The 17,212-nt window shown below is 37.7% G+C and overlaps 1 protein-coding gene across 2 annotated transcripts in view; it reads left to right on the top strand.

The window, feature by feature from the left end:
* The first annotated feature begins 97 nt into the window (after positions 1-97).
* Positions 98-17,212, top strand: part of dnah7 (dynein, axonemal, heavy chain 7) — a 75,365-nt gene continuing 58,250 nt past the window's right edge. For both annotated transcript variants that reach the window (XM_025903745.1, XM_005450456.4), the window contains exons 1-19: positions 98-425; positions 1,316-1,412; positions 1,538-1,718; positions 3,468-3,528; positions 4,188-4,368; positions 4,596-4,668; positions 4,815-4,940; positions 5,369-5,488; positions 8,118-8,301; positions 8,404-8,583; positions 8,664-8,936; positions 9,205-9,332; positions 9,702-9,780; positions 10,069-10,293; positions 10,392-10,538; positions 11,048-11,227; positions 12,709-12,849; positions 12,943-13,310; positions 14,253-14,439. In XM_025903745.1, coding sequence (XP_025759530.1) covers positions 357-425; positions 1,316-1,412; positions 1,538-1,718; positions 3,468-3,528; positions 4,188-4,368; positions 4,596-4,668; positions 4,815-4,940; positions 5,369-5,488; positions 8,118-8,301; positions 8,404-8,583; positions 8,664-8,936; positions 9,205-9,332; positions 9,702-9,780; positions 10,069-10,293; positions 10,392-10,538; positions 11,048-11,227; positions 12,709-12,849; positions 12,943-13,310; positions 14,253-14,439 — 3,000 coding nt within the window. In that variant the 5' untranslated portion in view covers positions 98-356. The remainder of the gene's footprint in view (positions 426-1,315; positions 1,413-1,537; positions 1,719-3,467; positions 3,529-4,187; positions 4,369-4,595; positions 4,669-4,814; positions 4,941-5,368; positions 5,489-8,117; positions 8,302-8,403; positions 8,584-8,663; positions 8,937-9,204; positions 9,333-9,701; positions 9,781-10,068; positions 10,294-10,391; positions 10,539-11,047; positions 11,228-12,708; positions 12,850-12,942; positions 13,311-14,252; positions 14,440-17,212) is intronic.

The following is a 17,212-nucleotide window of genomic DNA, read 5'->3' on the forward strand; positions in this document are numbered from 1 at the left end:
AGAGGGGGCGGTACCACCACGTGCCACACAATGAAAGGACTTGCTCACCTAAACATTGATGTTGCCAGGGGAGATGAAAGTCTAACAGACCCACGAGGACTTTCACGACATAACGTGAAACACAGAAACAGTGTTCACGACAGACACAAAAACTCCAAAGAAAAGCAAATAAAACGTGAATTATTTTAAATATGAAGCTTTAGATTTTTGTTGCTGTTCTACCCAAACGTTCACGCGCGCGGGTCTTCCTGTTGTCCACAGGTGTTTACGCGAGGTCACCGTTAATCACTTGGCAACTGTCCTAGCAACGGCACAGAGCTTCGTTAACGGTGGTTTTATGGTAATTTGGCACAAATATGAGTTCAGCGAAGAAAAGAAGAACTATCACAGGTAGTCGCTCACTTTTGCCACCGAGTCCACCTCAGGTAAGTTCAGAATACTTGAACTCGAATATCGTCTGCGTTTCTGTGCTGCTAACTGAATGCGACAAAAAAGTTAGGAAGCCGGTGTTGGCACACTGCGGACGTGAAGTCCAGCCTATGTGTGTAAAGAAGACAAATGAAAGCTTAACCGTGGATGTTATAGCTAATTATTAATATAGCTAATTATTAAAGTTAATTATTTTCTTTATTCACTCATTTATTTTCACGTGTATGTGTATGTTTGCTTTCATTTAGGTTAGCTTAGTCTTATTTGTTTTCGGGGGGGAGGGAACTTGACTCAAAGTCATGAGTCAAGTCAACCTTGAACTCCTCTCTGTTGTACCATAATAGATTCCAGTATTCTGGAGTCAAATGTCCGAAGTCATTATTATTATTAACAGTTGAAGCTTGGCTGGTATTGGGCCGTGCAACTGGACAGTGATCTGATGCACACCAGTAAATCTCCAACAGAGCGGCTGAAAAAAAAAAGAATTCAGGCTCTGCCCACTCACAGTTCAGACCTCAACCCACTGAAGTGCTGCTGTTGGATCTTTAAAAAGAGGTGTGCATAAATGACTGGTCTCAGACCTCGATAAGCAGAACCAACTGTGTAAAGATGAGTGGACCATAATTCCTCCACAATGATGTGAGAGACTGAAAGCCATACAGAAAAACCCTTACTGGTACTTCACATTATTGCTGTTAAATGTGCTTCTGGGCTGTGCTTTTTTAAGGGAGTCCTGAGGAGACTTTATTTCACATGGCTGTGTATTTAATTGTTTTAAAGTTTGTTTTTATTTTTCTGAAGTCTTTTGTATTTCTGTTAACTCAGCAATTATCTCAATTTCTAATTTTGTTTTTGATAACTCCAATAACCTTGCTCCACTGCCCAGGTCCTCAGAAAGCAGCCCTGGATGGAAGCAAGACCTTCATTTTCGCTGTTTCCTCTAATCACACAGAAACCTGATGGGACTGAAACAGCTTCAAAACGTGGGTTCATTCCTCTAGGTTTTGAGTTCTTGCCTCTCTTTTTTTTATGGTTTTATGCCAGTCGTTTTTCTTTTTTTTTTTTGTAGCTTTACAGTTTACCTTCCTGAACTGTTTCTGTGCTGTAGGAGATGAGTTAAGTGATGAGGCAGGCAGCAGGGTCTTTCAAAGCCATGGCAGAGCTCAGACCCAGTTTGAGGACAGAATGTGGATGCAGACCCGTTGGACCTCCAAGCGTCGCAGCAGAATCCGCAAAAGCATCAATCGAAAAAACCCGAATCTCAGAAAAAACCTGGTTAAATTTATATGGTGAGTTCACTGTTTATTTCAGGTCCTTTATAGGTACTTATTTTACTGTTATAGTACAGATATAAATCTCTACAACAGTGACTACCCTGCAAATAAAAAAAGCCATAATTAGAAATTAGAATAACTGCTATAGTCGGCCTTAAGCCCTCAGCAAAGGAAAGTCCCAACAGTCTCTTGCCCACACTCTCTTGTGGGGCATTTATGAGAATAAAAACAAAAATAAAGACTCTTTAATTTGGTTCTTGCACAATTTTCTGCAAGTCTCACAAAGCTTTCTTCACAGGCTGGGACATTATTACACAGTGGTTGTAAATTTCATTACAAAATAAATTACCATGACGTTTGAATGTATCATACAGCCACAGCCTTCTGTCATGAAGCTAGCAACAAATAAATGATCTAAAACTGTAAACAGACTCTGCAGTTTTCACAAAATTGATTTAGATATTTGTTCTGCACAGGGTCTACAGGGTCCAAGTTAAATGATGGCCTTGGGCCAGTAAAAATAATGCTGGACAAGTAGATTTTTTTTTTCTTGGTTGTTGGTTTTTCTTACAGTCAATATTTGCACTTAAAAACCATAAAGCCCTAAATAGAAACGAATGTTTAAAATATAAAGTAAAGCATGTTTTATCTCCTCCCAGTGAATGGTGATTTCTTTCACAGTAATACACTAATTCAAACTAAAAAGCAGCTAAAATAAAAGTTTATATGCTGATAAATGGACAGATCTTTATGTCAGATTTCTTTTAACTTTTGCAGAAGGCTTAGAGCAGCCAGTCAGTCTCTTTCTAGCAGCAGTGGCCGCAGCATGCAAGGGAAAGCACAGCTTTACTCCTCTACATTATTTTAAAACCTTAGATAGATGCTTTTTTTCTAATTGATATATATATGATATCTAAATTATGCTAAGCTAGCAGTATGTAAAGTAATTAAAGTTGCTTTTTTGTGGGCCTGAAAAAAACATATTACTGGTTTGGTTGTCCAGCATGGAAAAAATGCTTTGCATGTTGACACCGGGCTTTGAGTTTGACATGTGCTCTATGCTTTGGCAGCATAGAAGGGATGTGGCTAACCACTTAACCACACATTTATGGATGGTTTTTACATTAATATTGAATATACATTTTATGTTCTTACTATAATGTATAGAAACCTTTTTCAAAGGCAATTCTGTACTACAAACCATAACTGAGACTAGAAATGTCGGGGGAAATTTCCCAAATAGAAGGCTGCCAAAGTAAAACAGAGACACAGTGAGACAATATAATCAATCACATGTACATGGGTGAACGTCTCGAGAGAGAGTCACCCAGTACTCTTCTTTATTGCAGGTTATATAGGCATGTAGGTTACACAGCAGATGGAGGCAGTCTCCGCCTGTTCTCAAAATATAGATTGCAAATGCATATCTTGCTAAAGAATATAGATTGCTTAACAGACAAATGCATATCTTGCTAAAACGTTCTGTTCATACTTAGACTAAACATCTGCTTAAGTGGAACTTTCCGTTCCTCTTTACACAGAAACTTGTCTTCACAGGCATATGATAAGCATAGGCAAGGCTTCATGTTTATCAGGGTGAATCGTCATTCAGAGTTTACACAAACACAAGCAAAGCATATTTGAATAATAAACAAAATCTTTTCACAAAAGCATTGCTGCTTAAATGTGTTTAATATATGGAAATATTGTTTAATACAATAAAGTGGCATCTGTATTTACTCTTTTTCGCATTTTCTGACTTAGCCAGCAGGAAGAGGAGGAGGAGGAGGATGGCAAAACACCACCAAGTGGAGACTGTGAAATGGTAAAATTAAACTGTGTGCTTCATGTTCAGTCACTTTTTTATTGTGTATATCCTCATTAACAAGATGTTTGACCTGGAAGTTAAAAAAAAAGCATGCAGGTTTAGAGATCATTCATGTAACAAGCTCAATGGAAACATAAAGGTAACAATCCTGCAGGGAATTTGTAAAGAAGACTTAAACAATTTTTCTTGTTTACTTCGATATCATCTCAGTTGTGGTTTTGAGCAGTTCTTTTTGATAATCTTTATACAATATAGTAATCATGTTTTCTCAGTTAAGTCCTTGCAGTTGGTAACTGCAGGATTTTTTATTTACTGTGAATGATTTCCTTTACTTAAAAATGCATTTTGATTTGGTAGTATAGTAAATACAAGAAGTGAAAACACATTTTGTTAATTTGAACTTCCATAGTGTTCCACCTTAAATAAATGAAAAATATACTAAGAGAAGAATATATTGCTAAGAATTACTAAGAATTACTAAGAATATATTGCAGGTTATTCAGAAAGCACGCACAAGAAAAATGTGTGTGCCCAGTAAAAATGCGATATTCACATGTTGAATCATATCTTTGAGCTGCATATAGGTACAGATTGATTTTCTGGATATAGATGGATAATTTTATTAACTATTTTTTGGCTTTTTTTTGTCCTGTTAGAGATATAACTACTACATTAAGAATGGTATAGACCTGGACCATGTGTCACCTCTGGAGGAATCTTGGGTGGAGAGCATTATGAAAAGGGTCTCCCCAAACCTGAGGCGCCACAGCACATCACTGGAACTGCTGGTTGATGAGATCAAGGAGGACTACTTGCACAGCATCAAGACAGCAATCTGTATTTATTCATATATACTTAATATATACATCGATCAGCTTGGTCTTTTAATCTGCAAATCATTCTGAGAATTGTTTGTGAAATCCAAAACCAACTCACAGTCTTTTTTAATTTATATTGGGTTAAAAAAACCCTGAAGAGTGTAGTAGTTAGATTAATAAGATTGTGGTTTCATTATGGGGTTTTTGTGTGTGTGTGTGTGTGTGTGTGTGTGTGTGTAATTGCAGTGAGATATACATTCAGAGAATCAAAGGAAAGTGACAAGGAGAAAGAAAAAGATGTGCCCCCTCACAGACTAGAGTAAGTCTGCAGGTTATTTATTGCATTAAAAGCCTCTGCTAGTATTCATAAGCAGTAACTACAAGATTAAACAATAAATTCTATATTGTGTAAAGGCTCGTGGAAAGTAATTCTTTCCTTACTGGCCCTATATCTTTTACTATCAGAGTGGAAACGGTGCCAAAACCATGGAACAAGTCTTTTGTTCATGCACGCAAGAGGATCCGTGAAAACCTTTACTCCGTCAACCCCACTGTGCTGAAAATACTCTACCTTTGGCATTTCTCCTTCAAGTAAGTATGCTTGGAAACATGATAGCCTCAAACTAATTTGGTTAAAGGGAAATATTTTTTAATTTAGAAACTTTTAAATTACAAATGAATAATTCATTTAGTCACATGCACTATTTGTTGCACTTTGTTGCACTTGTCATAAGTTAATGATTCTGGTTAAAGCAATAGTGTCGGGCCATCTATCATATTTTTTATATAATAATATTTAAGATGTCATTGCAAGTCAGAAGCCTAGTATGCTGAAAATAGACTGTTGTTACTGGTATTTGGAAGCTCTGTTACGTAATAATTGATGGTGTAAATATAGATCTCTTTCTACTTTTTGAAAATTTGTGGCACTGAAACATTGCACCATGTCACAAACATTGAAAAAACAAATGATCAGTGTAGAAGATTCTTGTTTGCCCTGCTTGGTTAACTGGTTACAGAAATCTCCGGCTGATAGATGTAGAGGAGTTCCACCGCAGAAACGAGTCCATAGAGCTTTCTGAGTTTCAGCAGATTGTCACTCGACATGTTGACAGTGCCAGAGGAATCCTTCTCCAAGAGTAAGTCTGCTTTATCACTAAATACCACCATACCTGTGCTCAGTGAAATAACAGTGAGAAGATAACTTTGCACAGATTTGATTTAAAAAAGAAAAAAAAAAACACCATAAAGGTAGCTAAAAAGTAAGTACCACCAATTAGAGATGGCACGATACCACTTTTTAATGTCCGATACCGATTCCGATATCATAAATTTGGATATCTGCTGATACCGATATGAATCTGATATAGCGTATTTTGTAATCAATAAAACTGTTTTTTATAAATATCTTGCTGCATTTTGTACAAGTTTATACTCAAGTTTTAAAAAGCAAGAGACTGAAGCTATTCTGTTATACCTGTATACAAAAAATACACTCCACCCAAAACATTTTATAGTTCAGCAACACTGATCAATCTAATAAATTTAAACCTACACCATCCTCCCTATTCTGGTATTTTAAAGAGTACTTACCTATCTAACTAATAGGGTTGCCAACTCCCAGCAAAAATATTAGGGAACCCCTCGCCCTTAATCGATGTAATCAACTTTAATTTAATGCAAATGTAAAACAAATGCACAGAAATCAATTATTTTTCTACAATAATTAAATAGATTCAACATCTTTCTTCAGCAGAATTGCAGACTGCTCAGATACCGTCCCAAAGGAAAAAGTGCTATAGATTACTAGGGTATATATTAGACTTATTAGTTACTATATACAATAATGGATTTCTATACACTTAATCAGATGACCACTTTTGTTGTAAGATTCAGATAATTATTTTTTCAAAGTTTTTAATTGACATAACAAAGAAAAGTATTTCTTTGTGCCCCCCTTTCCCTGTTAATGCCCAACTAGGCCCCCGACAAAACTTTGCTAGACCCGCCCCTGCACAGTTACCAGCCGTCAGCTGCGTAGAAAAGGATCCTGGTGTTATTTGTCTCTCAGAAACAGTTCATAACTTCAACTCATTCATGTCACCTAAAAGGTAAACCTGTTTCTCCATCACCTGTTCAGCTCTGATGGTTTAGTAAGTACATCTCCTGGGTTCATCTTCATGTTTCCCTCTCACCAAATATCCAAATGGATATCATGACCAGCAGCTTTTACAGCCGTGGCTCCAGCAAACATCAGCTGATACTAGAAAGTAATATTAAATACATTCTAACAACAGCTGATCAAGCTTAAACGTTTATCCGCTGGTCTCCTCTTTCTAGCGCAAAGTGGGTGATAAACAAACAAGAAAGACGGGACTTGCGGCAGAAAAGCCGATCAGCTGATCATTGATCAGTTTCATGTTTGAAGTAATAACAGGAGAGGAAGGGGGGTGAATGAGAGAAGTAGATGCAACTGCGCAGCAAAGACACAATAACTCCAGCTTTGTGTCTATTTTTTAATTCTAGCTGAAGTACGGGACAAATCACTTCCTTTTCACCTCAATATGGAACTCCAATGGCCAGTCCAGCTGTGGCTCAATATATCAGTTGTTAAGCTTAACGTGGAAATACTATGCAAACATTCAGGGATGAACTTACACACTTGCTTTACTTCTCTGGGTTAGTTTTCGCCGAGATGAAATGCCGTGGTTAGGAAGCATGCAGCGAGGCTCCAAATGCTCCAACAGACAGGTCTCGCAGACAGCAGCCGCTCTATCGCGTGACACATACTGCTCCGATGCGCCGAGCTGGGTTACGCCAAGTAGCGTGTTTTGTGAGGTGATTTTGTGATACTTCGGATCGGATTACATTTTTTATTTCTCTCCGATATCCGATCCAGTAATTTAGGTCAGTATCGGACCGATACCGATACATAATATCGGATCCGTCCATCCCTACCACCAATCCAACCACTTTTTATTAGTCGTGCCTCTCTAGTAAAATAGGCATTTTACAGTATGGTTTACTATTCTCTGACATCGGCTCTTTGAAATTCCACCGTTTTTCTGTTTGAAACTCATTTGGTTATAAGATGTTTAATGACTTTATTTCATGTACTGCCTGTTTCAAATCCACCCACCTCATTTCAGTAGGATCTAAATCTGAGCTTTGACTCAGCATTTTAAAACCCTCTATTTCTTTTTTTTTTGAGTCATTCTTTGCAGACTTGATAATCTGCTTTGGATCATCATCCTGCTAAAAAGTCTACATGTGATTCAATTTCAGCTTTCAGACAAATGGCCTTTAAGCAAAATTCACAGTTGAACCAGTAACTACAAGGCTCCACTCACAAAGGCCCTGACTGTGTATAAGTCTGCTGTTGACTACAAAGTCCACAGCAGACTTACCCACAAGTCCTTTGCCTATGCATTTAGGTATGGTGGTGGAGTCGTTAGCATGGTCACAGGAAAAAGTTTCCCTGTTCAAAGCTCGACTGAGGCCCATTTGTGTGGAATTTGCATGTTCCTCCTATGGCCTATAGGAGTCTCCACCTTCGTCTCACAGTCAGAAGATATACATGTTAGATTAACAGTTCATTCTAAATAGGCCAGGGTAGATAAAATGCTGAAAGTGAATAGAATAAAGTGCTGTATGAATGTGGCTTGTAGTTAAAGTCCTTTGAGTGGTCAGTCAGACTGTCGAGTATCAACATGTATGGTTCTCATTAATGTAATCTTAAATCTGATGTTGTGTTTCTTTTTGTCCTAGTTGGCTCCTTGAAGTGCAGAACATTTACCACCAAGGGTGCAAGCGTGAACTGGTGCCTTCCAGAAGCAACATGACCAAACTAGAATCTTTTTTTAACTGTGTGGCTGCGCTGATGACTTCCCAGCTGCAGAATCTTCTAACAGATTCAGTCATCGACTATACACACTTAATTTCACAAGATCTGGTAAGAAGAAACTGAGTAAGATAAAGGGATTTAAATATATCTTTTGTTTATATTTTATGAGAGTGTGAACACTTTCCTTTTCATTTTAATTTGGTCGCCTAGCATTCAGAACGAGCCAGTGAACACTCAGGCTTTGTTCTGCATCTGATCTTGGAGGACAGGGAGATCAAGTTTGAGCCCAACCTCAAAATATATGAGGAGGCCTTCCTAAATGTGTTCGAGTTAATGCTCAGATCTGTCAGTGTGATACCTCGTGTGGAAACCAAACTCTGCTCTGACTGGGTAAGGAGACAACTCTATATACAGCCCTGTTTAACAGCATGCTTCCCCCTGAATTTTTACCTTACTTTGCTTTTCTCCAGCCAAGCTCACAGTTTGTAAGTACCCTGAAGCCCATCATCCTTCCAGAGGTCCTTCATGCCCACCAGGAGGAGGTACGCAGGGTATTCTGGGCTGAGTGTGTCAGGCCCAAGGAGTACATCCACAAGTATGATAAATATGCCACACTGGTATCGAGGCAGGCGGAAAAAGATGTGGAGCAGGTCCTCCGTGACCAGCACTCTTTCCAGGAATTTATGGTGCAGGTGCTACACTACCAGAAGCTTATTGATGAGATCCGGTATATGCCTTCCAAGGTAAATGTATTAAAAAAAAAATCCTAAACCAAGGTCACATAAATTACTCTGTAACTGTTCATGTTTCCATCCAGTTATACTGATACATATTTTGCTGAAATAGTGTCAAATCAAAAAAGCTAAACGGTGGGAAAGCTTAAATCTAATAATCTAATTCTTAAATTTGTGGTTCTTTGATTGGGCTCATTTAAAAGCTCTTGCATCATTTATCACTGGCCATTTCTTAGATTGTGTTAACTGTGTCACTTATTTATACCATGGATTTTAGGTGGTACGACTTGGCATGTTTGAGGTCCAGTCCTATAAGCTCATCCAGTCTCTTGTCAAGCGTGCACAGGACATACAGCAGAAACTGGTTACACGGATGCTAGATGACCATCAGAAAGCCAACAAGAAGTTAGTTGGTTCTCTTTTTTTTATTCTCAGCAGGAGTGTTTTCTCTCTAGATCAGCATAGTTCCCCAATACAGCTGAAGGAAGTTATCATTAAAAAAAAAAGCAGAGAGGGATTAAGCAGCTTCTGTTTGGCAGATACTAGTGAAATATGCATAGGGAAGCTTAAGAGTGCAGATCTAAGCTGGTCGCTCTAAAAAAAATACACTATGTGAAAGTCATAAGGAATTTAGTTTAGTGCTCTTTTTGATTTTCAGCCCTGTGTTAGCTCCTCTGTGATGTTCTCTATTGCAAAGCGGTGCCATAATAAGATTGTAAATCCGTGAAATCCTCTGTATACATCACTGAATTAATGCTATTCTCCCTCTCACAGGCTCTGTGATGAATTTGAGCAGATTTCAGAGAAGGCACTGAGCACACCGCCAGATACTCAAAAGCTGATGGAACTTAAGGTGACTGCACCAAAAAATCACACATACCAGGCTTGTTGCATTATGCCATGCACAATTGTCCTTTACAGTTTGTCCACAAAGCAGTTATGGAGTGCACTTAATACCAGTCAGTAAACTTTGTCTTTTATTTCTTTTCTTGTGGTTTTGAGTGTTTTTGGTAGTAGGCCCTCAGCTGAGGCTACAGAAAGCCTGGAAAGTCTTGCATTCCTTCACACTTATGAACTACCTTAGTATGGATGCTGTACAATTTTTTTAAGATATAAATGACAACTGTTTTTTCTTATCCAGGCCTATATTAAAAAGGTGGAGACCACAGAGATGCCTCTTTTGCAACAAAGACTAGCAGACTCTGCCACGCAGTTGTGTTTCCTGGTGGAGTTTGCCACCCTGTCAACACTGGATATGGAGCTCAATACAAAGACAATCCAGTGGTTTAAACGTATGCCATCCATCTTTGAGGAACACCAGCAGATAGTTACCAAAATGACGGAACAATATCAGAGTGGGCTCAAGGTCTGTGTTTTTCTGTTTCAGTGTATTTTAATGTTTAATGTAGAGAAAACATACCAGTGGCTAAAATACAAGGACATCTTTCCTTACCCTCATTCCAGTTGTACCGTGAACACTTGTTGCAAGAACTGAACAGCTATAGTAAACAAGTGGAGGAGTTTAAGGCCTTTGGTGAGATTGCCAACCTCAGCAAGTACCTGACAAAGGCTCAGGCCCTCAATGCCAAACTGGAGTTAGCTGCTGAAAAGGTATATCACAACTTGTAACCTGCAAGCCTAGAGAGAAATCTGTACAGGTAGCTCTGGCAAATGAAAGCATGCAGAGCAAAAATGCTGAAGGTAACTCATGCAGAAAAAGTGTGATTATAGAGATGCCTAAACCATGATATAACACAGCATAGAGTGTCTTTGTTTGTGCCAGTCCAGCAGCATCTTACGTGGGTAATCCATAGTAGGAATCAGTGAGCATGTGTGCTATAAAATATTTAACCCGTAGAGGGCAGCATTTTATATATATATGTATATATATATGTATATATATATACACATATATATGTGTGTGTGTGTGTATATATATATGTATATGTGTATATATATATATATATATATATTACACATTGACTATGCATCTACTCATTAATTTATCTTTTCTTTCTATGTCTTTGTTTATTTCTTTATTTTCTTTATTTTTGTTTATTTCTTTATTTTACTCCTATTTTACTCCTACTCTTACCTTTGATCCTTACCTCTGTGGAAAGATTAATGATTTAAATCTAGACGAGGAGGCATTCGGCTGGTCTGTTTCCCAATATCCAGAGCGGAAGAAGGCACAGGAAAAGTTGACACCATTCCTGCGCCTCTATGAGACAGCTGCTGATTTCATAAAACAGCGTGAGAAGTGGCTGCATGGACCACTCACCAGTGTGAACCCAGACAAGGTACAAGCAGTGGAAAAATTACTTTGTATTCAATACAGGAGCGACTGGGGAGTTTAGGTGACAAATTGATCTCAGTTCTAATTTTCTGATTTTCATTCATGTAACAATGACATCATCTGTCTTATTTACAGCCTCAGTGGTCCAGCAGTAGTATAATAAGGGCATCCAGACCGTCATACATATTCAGATTTCAATTTTTTTGTTGAATGGTGCATTTTATCAAGTCCCTGGGAAGAATAAAAAAAAACTGAACAAATATAAATGCAAAAATAACGCAGAGCTTATTTTGTAGTACTGTGAACATTCAAAACAGCTAACTTGGATAGTTCAATAATAAAGTGGTTGGTCAGAGTAAGAGTAGACTGATTAAGAAAGCAATAAGAAAGCAACAAGATTAAATGGTGAAATAATGTAAAAAAAAAAAAAATCAAATGAACTTAGTCAACTGTTCTTTGTATAACTAAAGCCTTGAAGGAGCTGATGGATTTTTTTGACTGCATTTTTATCTGTTTGTGCACTCTTATTTACATAATGACATCACTGCATGTGGTACTTTTTATTATACTCTGATGGTATTAATATTATTACACTGTCATTTCCCTTTTATATTACAGCCATTCTTCCACATACTATACATGAGAGCAGCAAAGCGCTCAGCATTTTTCACATCACTGATGTTGAGCTCCACAGAGCAGAGCTCCACATGAAACAACGTTTTTTCTGCTTAAACTCCTTTCCTTTTTTCCTTTTAATGCTTATTTAAGTACTTCTTTCATTAACTACATCCTCAGCTATTATTACTATAAGTACCTCTGTAAGCTAACACTGCTGCTGCCTCTACTACAATCAATAGTTGTACTATTAAAAACACATTGTTAAATCTAGCATTTCTAGCATGTACTTGTGAGCAAACACCCTAAATACTCATAGCAACCATCTACCTATTCATCTTGGCAACAACAATAGTACAATGTTTTGTTACATGGAATAACCTTTAGCTTTCTGCCTTTATGTTCGTTTGTTTAATGTCTGTGTTCTTTGATTTAAAAAATAATAATTTTTCCTTTTGTATTATTATTTAATTCCCACAGCTAAACATGTAGTAGCCTCTTATTACCAGGTTTTCTGTGTTTGCAGCCTAAATCCTGCTGTAGAGTGGAGAGCTAAGTTATGATGTAATGCTAGCAAACTTGATTCCTAAGGTTCACCCACAGACAGCATGGATGCATTGTAGATACCTGCTAGTTACAAATAAAATGGTAAAATCCAAAACTGCAGTTCAGGCCTCCAAGATGGTCAGTCAGTTGACCACAGCTTCAGTCATTCATAATTTTAAACTGTAATATGATTTTAAAGGGGAAGTCTGTTGTTTTTTTTTAATCACCCTGTAAATATTTTTATTGAATTACTTGATGTGAAATTTTTATAAATTCTATTTATGTCCTGTTGTTATGTAAAAAATACCCCCACACCCAATATAGGTAGAAGGTGATGTTGGCAACTATTGGCGCGCTCTATACAAGCTGGAGAAATCTTTAAGTGAAGTACCCAATGCCCTTAATATAGCAAACACTGTAAAGGCTAAGGTGGAAGACTTCAAGGAGCACATTCCTATGGTTCAGGTGAGAAATCAAGAGTAAGATTTGGTATTTGACTTTAATACAATATAATTTGAAATTTTGGAAGTCTTTTGGACTGGATGTACTTTTTCATAGGTACTGTGTAATCCTGGCCTGCGTAAACGTCACTGGGATGCCATGTCGGACTTGGCTGGCATCTACCTGGAGCCAGCTGATGATCAGGTGTCCGTGTCTAACTTCCTGTCAATGCACCTGGAACAGCACTTGAGCAGCTTCGAAGGCATTAGTGAAGCAGCCAGCAAGGAGTACTCACTGGAGAAGGCCATGGAGAAAATGGCCAGTGAGTGGGATCACATGGAGTTTAATCTCCTTAGCTACCGAGAGACGGGCACCTCCATCTTGTCATCGGTGGAAGAAGTGCAGATGTTGTTGGATGATCACATTGTGAAGACACAAACCATGAAAGGCTCACCCTTCATTAAACCTTTTGAAGCAGAAATACGGTGAGAATCAAGAGGAATTGATTTTGAGTAATTTTGCTTTGCTTGCTTGGAAAATGAGTTTGGTGTAATGTTATTAAGGGGAAAATTCCATACACTCACTATTTAGTTGCAATCTGTTGGCAGTCTATGTATTGCTTGCTGCAGGGCTCAGCTGAGATTGTGTGGCAAACACAGACATCTGTGCCCCACCGCCCTCACTGCTAATGTGAACTTGTTGCATAATTTAGCTGCCAAAATTGACTGTTTTTGTGAGCATCTGTGCTGCCCGAAACACCAGCAAAGAAGCCCAGAGATGTACGGCTTATTCATAGATGCTGTGGTGATAGTGAGCTAATGAGTTCTATCCAGAAGGACTTCACATTTAAACAGATGCCACATGTGGATTAAAGTACCCACAACAATCCCTGCTGAGATCAGAGGAGCTTGAATCATTTTTTCAACCTCTACAGAGAGGTAAAAGGTCTGAACTGATGAATTGAAACAATTTTTTAGGGAAACATTGCACATCATTGTACAAGTATAATAAGCAGCTATGGAAAATGTCTTATGGATGTTGTGTGAGTTTTCAGCAAAGGCATGGAAAGCACAAATGTGTGATCTTAGTTTAGGTCTGGTTGTGTTTTATTTTTTTAAATAACTGTGATCAGGATGAAGATGACAAATATATGTGATCATTGAAAAAAAACTTGAATTTAAAAATTTTTTTTATTTTAAATGCACCAACCTTTTTATTTTTGTGAGCAATGAAATATTATATAGCAAAGATTGCAAAACAAAACAAAAAAAAAATAAATGTGCGGAAGAGAATAATAGCATGTAGAGGAATCAGTTTGTCTTTTACAAACCTTGAATCTAAGCCTCTGCGTCTGATTGCAACTCTTTAACTGCAGAAAAAAATGACTACACATCAGTAAGTAATATTGTTATAATTTTTATCATTAGGGAATGGGAGGGCAAGTTGCTGCTTCTCCAAGAAGTTCTGGACGAGTGGTTAAAGGTGCAGTCTACTTGGCTGTACCTGGAGCCCATATTCAGCTCCCCAGACATCATGGTTCAGATGCCTGAAGAGGGACGCCGATTCACAACTGTTGACAAAACATGGAGAGACATCATGAAACAGGTTTCACTGGTGAGTGTTTTGGATCTAACACTATTGCCTTTAGAAGGCAAAAATCTGAAGATTTGGGTTTCAAGACCTGTGTATTTACTTGTTCTCTGGTTTGAAATGCAAATATAGCTATAGCGCATCCAGCTCAGGACAAGTATTTATTACTAGGCACTAGGCAGCATATTCATTAAAATTTCAAGTGTTCTACTGTAATCAGATTAAATTCAGTGCATTAACCTGAGCAGATGGGTCAGTGTGCAGACACATAAACATAACACACTGAGAGATTCAGAGAATATGTAGGAAAAGAACAGTGTCAGCCAAATACACCGATACAGCCAAAGCAGAAAGGAGCATTCAGACAGAGGGAATGCGATAAGAGTGAATCAGTCCGAAACGGATGGGGAGCAAGACAAAAACAACTGAGCGGGGATAGAAAGTGAGTGTTGCAAGAGCATCCTCAAAGAGTTTCCAAAGGGTAATTGGCGTCCTCAGTAGACCTGAAATGAGACACATCAATTTCAGGCAGTGTCCTCCGAAAGCCCAGCCTGACTGCACCATCAAATAGAAATTATGGATTTTGTCTGGAAGGGCCAGGGGTGTATGGAACCACAAAGAAAATGAGGTCACCGAGGGATGGGCAGCCTGCACACAAAGACGCTCATGTGTACACTCTAAGCTGCTTTGATATGTTACACTGTGTTATTGAGCATGTCAGCATAAATACTAGAGCAGTACAGTTTAAACTTAATTTTTTTCCTGTATAATGGAGCTCAGTTTCTAAAGGCTATCTGTACTTTTTTTTCTTTTATTAAAGTAACGTATGGCCAAAATTTTGTATCAATATAAAGATTGAAAATTTAATAGAAAATTCTGTAAATAGAAAGATTTGTTGGAGTGAGAGAAAAGGATAGATTATGAAGGTGTGATCAAAAAGTTTGTGGAGTGGTTCTTTAAAAATCAGAAATTTTACCTCAATAAATTTAAGTTTTTCTCTATTCAAGGTCATGTTTTCAAGACCATCCAGATAGCTTCCAGTGTGGTGGTTATTTTTAGATTGCTCCCTGGAAGTCCTGTTCTGACCACTTGCACTGTGTGTCTGGAATTTGGCTGCAGACCTTACATTCATCCAGAGAGCAGCCATCAACTTCAGTTTCAGATTTAGCCAGATTTTATTTAAAGGATCATTAGAGATGGGCCTCCAGCATCCACCAAGCAGTTTTCAGAAGCTTTCAGTTACCGAGCCTGAGTGCAGTGTATCAGATTCATTTCTGCACCACGAAATCATACGCCAAAGTAAACCTATGCTCTAAACACACCTTTCTGCAGTGTCCTGAAGCGTCATGTTGGAAGGAGAATGTTCAGCGGTTTGCTGTATCATGCCACACATACAGCACACTACTGGCCACAGTAAAACAATCTGTGCTCAGCAACTTGACTGCTTGTCAGATTTGGTTCATTGTAAGTTTGTCAAACAAAAATCAAACTATTTGGAAGCAGTGGAAGAGATGCATCGCAAACATATACAGTATGGGGTTGGGAAAAAAAAATTGGTATGGCATAGTATTATAATATTTTGCATGGGGGATATTGTATCTACAGGGATACAAAATATTGATATTTTATTGATATTTATATAAATTAAAATGTGAATACTCTGAACAAGAGGGCTCATCTCATGTACAAGTCTCCTGAGATAATGTACGTTATGCAACATATATGTAATTTTCAACAATTTATCACAGTTAGATGCTACATTATAAGAAACTGGTTGCATGTAATTGCCATTCAGTTTCAGACTGATAGCAGACTGATTCGATCTTATTTGTGGCATTTTAAAGCAAAAAAATAATTGAAGTGGTTATTTTTTAAATTTAACTTTGAGGACATAATATGCAATTGAAAAAGATGACAAATCAAATATTTGTTATTGTAATACTCTGCTTATCGCAACATGTTAAAAATTGCAATAATACTGTATCATGCCTGAAGTATTGTGATGATATCATAGTGTACGATGTCCCACTGCTAAAGGCATATATTAGTGCATTGAACCAAAGTGAAAGTGTTTCAGTGTCACACCAGAAAATGATCTTAAACAGATCCCCAAAATTTAATTTTTTTTTTTTTTTGATAGAGGAATTCCCTATTGAACCCTAACTTTTGATAAATGTGAATGTATAGCGCTATCAGTAATGACAGGGAAAAAAAGTTTGTAAACTTTTTTAGAAATGTTAGCTAGATAGCTAAATACAAACAAACAAATAAACAAACAAAAAAGGAATATTCTGCTAATAGTGTGGAAAACAAAATATTTTATGGTATGAAGCTAAGCCAGCGAGTTAGTTCAGCCAAACTACATTATCATAAACCAAACACCACCTCCCAGTTTTAGTAGTCAATTTTGATGTCTCGCTCTGACATGTCAGTGCTGCTGCTTCTCTGCCCTGGTGTTTGACACCCTGCCGCCACCCAAACATCCATCTGTATGCTCTGGTGGGAGATTTACTCATCACTCACTAATTTCTGTATTTGAGAGCAGTGATGAGCTCAAAATCTGTAACTGTCCTCTGCTGCTGTAATACAACCCCGATTCCAGACAAGCTAGGATGCTGTGTGTAATGTAAATAAAAACAGAATGCAATGATTCAATGCAAATCTCATAAACACATTTTATTCACAGAGCAACATTGAAAACATAACAGATTTTGTCAGTTTAAACATTTGATATGTTTTCTATCTTCTCTTGTGTATAAAATATGTGTTTATTTCGAGTCATTGCGTTCTCATTTAT

The sequence above is a fragment of the Oreochromis niloticus genome, linkage group LG16, assembly GCF_001858045.2.
Source record: "Oreochromis niloticus isolate F11D_XX linkage group LG16, O_niloticus_UMD_NMBU, whole genome shotgun sequence".
Lineage (NCBI taxonomy): Eukaryota > Metazoa > Chordata > Actinopteri > Cichliformes > Cichlidae > Oreochromis > Oreochromis niloticus.